The sequence below is a fragment of the Camelina sativa genome, chromosome 6 (genome assembly GCF_000633955.1).
Source record: "Camelina sativa cultivar DH55 chromosome 6, Cs, whole genome shotgun sequence".
In the NCBI taxonomy this organism is placed as follows: domain Eukaryota; kingdom Viridiplantae; phylum Streptophyta; class Magnoliopsida; order Brassicales; family Brassicaceae; genus Camelina; species Camelina sativa.
This window is the reverse complement of record NC_025690.1, coordinates 16,372,371-16,379,584: the sequence shown is the minus strand read 5'-3', so window position 1 is coordinate 16,379,584 and position 7,214 is coordinate 16,372,371. Positions and strand designations below refer to the sequence as shown.

Here is a 7,214-nt window from a genome sequence, read left to right as displayed (position 1 = left end):
ATATTATACAAGACATAAACCAATCAAACATCCGAGACCATCACAAAACAATTCTGAGAAACTCATTACACAATCAAACAACACTTTACAAGCCACTACAATCACATAAAATCTGTGAATAACCACTTATACACTACTACACAAACCACAACACCACTCAAATCAGGAAACCAACCTTGCATTACATATAGTGAGTGTGAATTACCTTTTAGTTTCGAGTAAATGCAGGTTTGTTGATGGTTATCCGATTTAATTTGCTCTGGTTAACCTCACCTACAAGCCTCAGAAACAAAGCAAAATCGATTAATGTTCATTAGTGTTAAGGTTGATTTCAAATACAACATATGACACTCAGAATTCAGTCATACATCCTGGAAGCTCACTAAAATCCTATATTGATTAATCAAAACCTTTAATTGACAGATGAGACGAAACCCTATACCATGTTACTAAACCCAAACCTAATTCACAAATATCAATACCCTAAATCGATGAAACAATAACTGACAGAGGAAACGACAGGACTACCTTGTCTATATCGTCGGAGATGAGATTTGCGAGACAAAGGAGACGAGGAGACTAAGGCTCAAGTAGTGGATTTCGACTTCGCCTTCAAATCGCCGAACATATGAATTGACAAAAGAAGAGAATTTTAACGGATTGGTCGAAAAAGCAATGTACAGATCGATTTCTACATGGATGAGCTCTCGATTTTGGTGTTTTAATGGCCAGAATACAAACCTTAGTCGGAGAAGATGGTGACCACGAAGCTTTCGTCGTTTTGGAGAGAAAGAAGAAAACCTAGATGCGATCTCGAACAGAAGGAGAAATGAAAAAAAATTCTCCTTTGCAAAAAATCTCAACCATTCACGGACTGCCACGGCGTAATAGAACTGGGCTAAAATCTGTTCTAATTAAAGACCCAAAAACATGTTCTATGGCCATTGTTCCATATATTTTTGATTTTAATGGGCTAAGAACACCCAAACTGTTCTGTGGATGTCGATGCAGATGGCCTTACACATAACCCCAAGTGTTGTTGAAGCGTAAAAATTGGAGGCCTTCTCTGTGTGAGAAATAAACCGATCCCATTTTCACGATTCCGGTATAATGTCTATAATCTGGATTCTAGACCAAAACCAAACCGAATGTTTTATAAACCGGAAAATCCAAAACTAATCCATGGTTTGAGAGGGAGAGGGAACCCCAAAATGTTTTGGACCAAATGTTTTTGAAACGCTCTTTCATCTTCCCTCCAATCTCACTTTCACCATTTTTTGTTTTGTTTTATTTCCCCTTAAAAATTAATCACGGCAGACAACTAAAAAAAAAAACCCTAGCTCTGCTTCGCCGTGGAGATTCACACCACGACGACCTCGTTAATCGGCGACATCGATTTCGCTATCGCTTTACGCCGCTGGGTTTCTATGTCTGCATCGCTAAGAGATTAACCATCGGAGCGTGGTGAGTATGCTCTTATCTTCGATTTGATTTATGTTTGTAATTTTTCGATTTTTCGCCTTTTTAAGTTCTTCACCGGTACTTATTGACCAGTTTCTAGGGTTCAATGGTGTTTGAGAATTAGGGTTCCTATGGATAACTCCATGATTTTGAACCGGATTTGATTTTGTAATTTTGAAATAGATTTTGCTGGTTAAGGAAATTAGAGTGGGATAATGAGATTCCGGATTGTGCCTCAGATTTGGTATTTTGAGTAGGGTTAAATTTGGGGATCAAGCGAACAGTAGTATCCATTTGGAAATGGCGAAAGTGGTTGCTCCTGGTGCTTTTGGTACTTCTCTTCAGATGAGTGGAGGGTCCAAAGCTGCGCCGAAGCCTAAGAGGAAGACACCCTCTGAACTGAGAGTAAGTTTGTTTCTTTCTCTTCATTGTGCAACGTTTTCCTCCTCGAGTTTTTGGAAGTTATCTTTGAATGATTTCCTTACTCAAATGAACAGGGAGAACAATTGAAGCGGACTGCGTTTGTGGACCAAGCTAAAGAAGCCTTTGATGCATTGCGCCCTTGCAAAAGGTACATATCATCATGTCTTCAAGTTTTTGCACTTTTATTTCTTCTTACTTGATTATCTTGGCTGTAGTACTGAGAGAGAAAATGGGCTCAAGAAACAAGAGCTTTCGAAGAATCCAAAATACATAGAGATGCGTATGGATGAACTATATCCTGTCAAAAAGGCTAGGCCGTGGATGCTCTCTGGCAAAGAAAACTCTAAGGTTCACAACTTCTCTGATTCTAATTCTTGATTCCTTTGATTTTCTAAAACAAAATTGTAGTTTAGTTGTCATCTTTTTTTAATAGTTTATTTGTATTTACCGCAGGAAAATGGTGTGAAGCAATCCAGCAGCCTAATCAATGTTTCTTTACTCTCTAATGTTGCTGCCAACAAAAGACAACTTATTCGGTAAAACCCCTCGACAATTTCTATCTGGAGTTAGCTGACTTTTTTCTCTGCTTTAAGTTATGTTAATGTTTTGATGTCTTGGCAGTGAGGAGAATACTGCTTCTACTGAATTTTCTGATGATAGTAAGGCTGACGCTCGTCAGACAACTGAGAGATGTAGCCAAAGCATATTTCGCAGTGTCACGGAACTTTCAACCAGGGGTGACGAAGTATCCTGCTTCCCAGATATTGATATGGTATGTTTCACTCGGTAGTCTTTGATTTTGTCAGTTGGTTATGTATCGTGGTCCTGTTGGAACTGATATCATCTTTCATCAGAATAAAGCATTGAAAGGACTTGCAACTTGTGAACCATTGCCGGTTCATCCTGCCGACATAACTGGGGAATCTGATACTGCTTCATTAAGCGAAAAATTCATGTCCGAATTCCAAGTTCATGGGCGAAAGATTCCTCTGGACCTTTCCATGAAGACATATACTCGACTTGTTTCCTCTTCTCCGTTAAATTGGTAAGTATAGCTATATTCCTGTACATTTTTGTAATAAGAACATAATCATATGTTGGTTGTAGTTGATTCTGAGTGATTTCTCCTTGACATCTCATATTAGTTTAACACATACCACTTATTGATGATGCTATATGAAAATATGGTTTGTGATCACACAGAAGTATTCCCTTTACTTTCTCTTCTTTTTCTTATTAAATCATGTTGACCTAGTGTTTTCTTTTGCATCCGAAGTTTGACGCAATCTATTATTTTCTATTCTAATGTTGTTCCAGGTTACATAGATCAATCATGGGTAGTACCTACAATGGTATGCCACAGCTGAAGTTGCCGTCGTGTAATGTGGTAAATCAAGGTAGCAGTAGTTCTGGAGCAGATGTGATTACACAGGTGTTAAATTCTACGTCGCTAAACTCGTGGATTTATCCTCAGTCCTCCTTGCCACCTTTTATAATATCTGCATTGTTAGCATCTGGATCAGACAGAGGTTTGTTAATGAAAGTTCTTGAGCTATACCTTCTTGTCAGTCATCTTCCTTCTTAATTATATAAAGAGATCCGCATTTTGCTATTTCAGGTGAAGTTGATTTCCTACAAAAACGAAAATTGGCATGGGAGGATGCTTTTCGAAATCTTTACTTTATGTTTCGGAAGAATATCTGCAAAATATTCTATGGTAATTCCATCTTATGTTTGTCTGATTTGGATGCGATTTTTCTTTTGGTATAACGCCCTGGGTTAATGAAGAAGACTTCAATGACTCTGCAAACTTGTTGTGCTTGCATACTGTATGCATGTAGGTGGAATTTTTTTCAGCAGACAGATCCATCTATGTTTTGTTAATCATTAACACTTTCGTTTAGAAGAACTTGGTTTAAACCTTGCTTTACCATTTTTGTCTTGGCGAAGGTGCATAAAAGTCAACTCAACCTTTGTTGCTATTCAAATGTGAACTTAATTAGTGCACAGCTTCTTTGTCATGTTCCATCTCTTTTAAAGTCAATGGCACGTATGCCAAACTCTTGAAATGAAACTAAACTTAATTGTGCATTATTTGGCATGTAGTCTGTACGTCTCAGTTTGTGGCAATGTTCACTGGAAGCTGTGAGTCAGGGGGTGTCAAACGCTCATGCAATGGCTATATCACCCAGTCGACTAGAAGATTGAGAGCCATGCTTAAAGATCTTGTAAGATATGTTCCCCCAGTGTTATTAAGCCTTTTGCCTTATTTAGTTTACGTAGATTGTTTGTGTTTTCCATTCCTTGAGACATCATGAGAGAACTATTACATTATCAATTATATTTTGCTCATATGCTATACAAACCTTGTGCTAACATTTAAAGACGTGGTCATCCGTGCTTTACTAAGTTTGCTTTGACTATGTTTTCCACAGGACATCTGCTACTCCATGCCTCTTTGCAAAACTAAAATGGACGAGACAACTGAAGAAGATCTTGCTGAACTCTCAGAGATAGAGAATCATAACCTTGGCCAGGTTTGTGCGCATTTAGTTATCTATTTAGGAAATATATTTCTATCTACATGTATTTCTCACTCTTAGGAACCATGTGAAGCACCTACTTATATGCGAGATTATTGGCGTATTTTTCTGATCCTTGTAATGGATGCAGGTTCGTCGTTTGCGTTCTGTCTCTAACATAGATAATACTCCAGAATCGTTCTTGGCTTTTGTCGGAAATGAGAGCGTACATGGATTGTATGATCTTTTGTTAAATTATAGGTTCGAATGAACATGTCTTTTGGGAAATAAATTACATATTGTGCTCATGTACATCTTGTTAACTAATTTTGATAATGATTATAACTGTTATCTGTCAATCATGTGTAGGTCTTCTTTTGGATTTCTTCCCACTGCAGACGTTCCTGTATTATATTCACCAGTGCCATTTCAAAATGCTGCACTGTCTTCTCCCGAGGTTTAAACACACATTTGATGGTTTACTCTGTAATCTGTGGTTCTCTTGTTGTGACATCTTTATTCGATATGATAACACGGAGAATATTTGTTCTTTGATTTCCAGATCAAGTGCACAGAGAACGTAAGAACAGAACCTACAAGTTACTGTGTTGAGATTAAAGGCGAATATCTTCCGCCTTGGATTATTAGCAATATTTGTGCACATGTGGGTGCTAATGGACAAAACTTTGACGCCAGGTTCGTTGATGCGAAATCCCTATTCTTTTCTTCCGAACCAAAAAAACATTTCAGTCTTTTTTAGGAAATGCTAACATTCTGTGAGTTTTAATTCAGCTTTGCGACTGAGCCAACCTCTGTTAACTTAAACATTGGTCTACCACAAGTCCCCGAAAAGACTGACCCTGAGTCTCGAGTCAGAGAAGGCACAGGAGAAACAAACGAGGATGCGCCTGGCATTCCTGGAGCGGTGATATGTCCTCAGCTTCAATCAGGCTATCTTAAGAGCTTGAAGTATTGCAACAAGTCTTACACAGTTTCGCTGTCTCCCTCGTGATCTGTATTTGCTTTGAATCCTTTGTATTTTTCTGGTTTTCATCACTATATGTATGAGTGAATGTCGTCAACTTCAAATTATCAACCCAATGGTAATGTTATTGGTAATATGGCTGAACATATTCAGAAACACTTTTGTTGGCAATGCACAACAAGACGTTGGTTTGAACCTTCTTAATTTTTTAATGTATCGAATAGTGACATTATTGTGTCAAACCCTGTTACTGTTATGATCATGGGATTAATAATTTCAAACCAGATTCTGAACATATTTTGATTGGAGTACAGACTACAGAGCAATGTACATTTATATGTTGCACTAACTACTCCAAAGAAATAAAAATGGAAAAATCTAGACATGTGAACTTGTTAAACATCTCCATCTCCTTGTTCCAGATCCTTCGCCTAGCATCATAAGCATCCCCATATTATTTGCTGACAACATATACACATAACTGCAGCAATGCAATATTAATTAAATTCATCAGAAAGCAATAGCAGGAAACAGTGAACCAACAAAAAGCATGTCTTTCTTTCGTAAATATGCTTACTTGTTTCGCCTGGCTTTTCTTTTCCAAGAAACAAAAGACAAAATCCACTGAAACGCAAGAACAACAGAGAGTAAACTTCAGGCGTACTCAGAGTTTCAAAACGCAACATGCAACATGAGAGAGAGTTAGATCGGAGACATTATTATATGATTATATACCTTGAAGACCGTTACTACAGTGAATCCTTTAAAAGATGGCATTTTGCTAACCGGGTTTCGCCTGTTTGTTGTGCCGGCTTCCTTTGTTAATTGCTGTGCGATTTCTTTCAGCAACACCAATTGAGCTTTGTCTGTCCTCATAGATACAATGATCTGTCTCAGTGATTCCCTGTCTGCTTCAAGTGCTTGAAGCCTTGTGTAAAGTTTCTCGATATCAGGCTCGTTAACTCCTTGCTGAGCTGTGAACGGTTCTTGGTATCTCGGAGAATTCCAATGATCACCATTTAACTTTCCCTTACTCATCTTATTAGGCTCGTCGTCAATCTTAACTTCAGAAACTCCCACGTGAATTGAGTCGATAGTATAAACTCTGTCACTACTACTAGACATAGGAGAGTCTGCAAAAGATATCCCCTTAATATCTTTTGCAGTTCCTAAAGGCGAATTTGGATCATAATATGGCCATCTTGGAGACTGACCAACAATCACCTTTTCTTCAATCTCAACATTACCATCTGGTCCGCTCAGGTTCTCATATACAGTACATTTCAAAGAAGTATACTCACAAGGGTAAACATCAAAACCAACCGTACTAGAGTCTCTGCCAAAACCAAGTATCTGTTCATGCATCTCTGCCTCAGAAACCCCATAGCTCAGCAATTTATGCTTGTATGCTTCGACCTCATAAGTCAAGGCCTCGATAGCTTGCTCTTTCTCATACAACAAATTCTCCAAAACCGTGAGCTTTTCTCGGTCATGTGTCATTTTCTCCTCAGCAAACATTTTGAATTGCCGAGCTTCCATCTGTATCTCAGCCTTTTCTCTCTGCAGCCTCAGTATCATAGACATTGTCTCATTAGCCGCTGATGCAGCAGCGTTTCTCTCCTCTTCAAGCTCTAAATGAAGATCTTTAACTGTTTTCCTTTGGCTAGAAAGAACCTCAAGCAAAGCTGCACATTCATTCTCAACTAGTATCTTAGCGTTCGAAGAAGAATCAGAAGAACCTCGTAACAACAACATGTTCCCTTCTTTGAACTCGTTGAACTTTCTTTTCACCGTTCTAGTCCAAGGATCTGAAGAAGATGATG

At 38.3% G+C, this 7,214-nt stretch overlaps 2 protein-coding genes across 8 annotated transcripts in view; one reads left to right on the top strand and one right to left on the bottom strand.

Annotated features, from left to right (window-relative positions):
* Positions 1 to 5,549, top strand: part of LOC104791747 (protein downstream neighbor of Son-like) — an 11,144-nt gene extending 5,595 nt beyond the window's left edge. For 3 of the 5 annotated variants that reach the window (XM_019246811.1, XM_019246812.1, XM_019246810.1), the window contains exons 8-16: positions 2,834 to 2,929; positions 3,202 to 3,413; positions 3,503 to 3,601; positions 3,991 to 4,112; positions 4,320 to 4,421; positions 4,558 to 4,667; positions 4,776 to 4,863; positions 4,969 to 5,102; positions 5,199 to 5,549. In XM_019246811.1, the coding sequence (XP_019102356.1) occupies positions 2,834 to 2,929; positions 3,202 to 3,413; positions 3,503 to 3,601; positions 3,991 to 4,112; positions 4,320 to 4,421; positions 4,558 to 4,667; positions 4,776 to 4,863; positions 4,969 to 5,102; positions 5,199 to 5,418 (1,183 nt within the window). In that variant the 3' untranslated portion in view covers positions 5,419 to 5,549. Of the gene's footprint in view, positions 1 to 1,307; positions 1,465 to 1,700; positions 1,867 to 1,958; positions 2,033 to 2,099; positions 2,233 to 2,337; positions 2,421 to 2,505; positions 2,657 to 2,738; positions 2,930 to 3,201; positions 3,414 to 3,502; positions 3,602 to 3,990; positions 4,113 to 4,319; positions 4,422 to 4,557; positions 4,668 to 4,775; positions 4,864 to 4,968; positions 5,103 to 5,198 lie in introns of those variants that run through there. The other 2 variants (XM_010517712.2, XM_010517713.2) reach the window with 2 other exon arrangements.
* LOC104791746 (myosin-binding protein 7-like) overlaps positions 5,663 to 7,214 on the bottom strand; it is a 5,122-nt gene continuing 3,570 nt past the window's right edge. For 2 of the 3 annotated variants that reach the window (XM_019246813.1, XM_019246814.1), the window contains exons 3-5: positions 6,127 to 7,214; positions 5,969 to 6,015; positions 5,663 to 5,872 (exon numbers count right to left, since the gene is read on the bottom strand). In XM_019246813.1, coding sequence (XP_019102358.1) covers positions 5,770 to 5,872; positions 5,969 to 6,015; positions 6,127 to 7,214 — 1,238 coding nt within the window. In that variant the 3' untranslated portion in view covers positions 5,663 to 5,769. The remainder of the gene's footprint in view (positions 5,873 to 5,968; positions 6,016 to 6,126) is intronic. The other variant, XM_019246815.1, reaches the window with a different exon arrangement.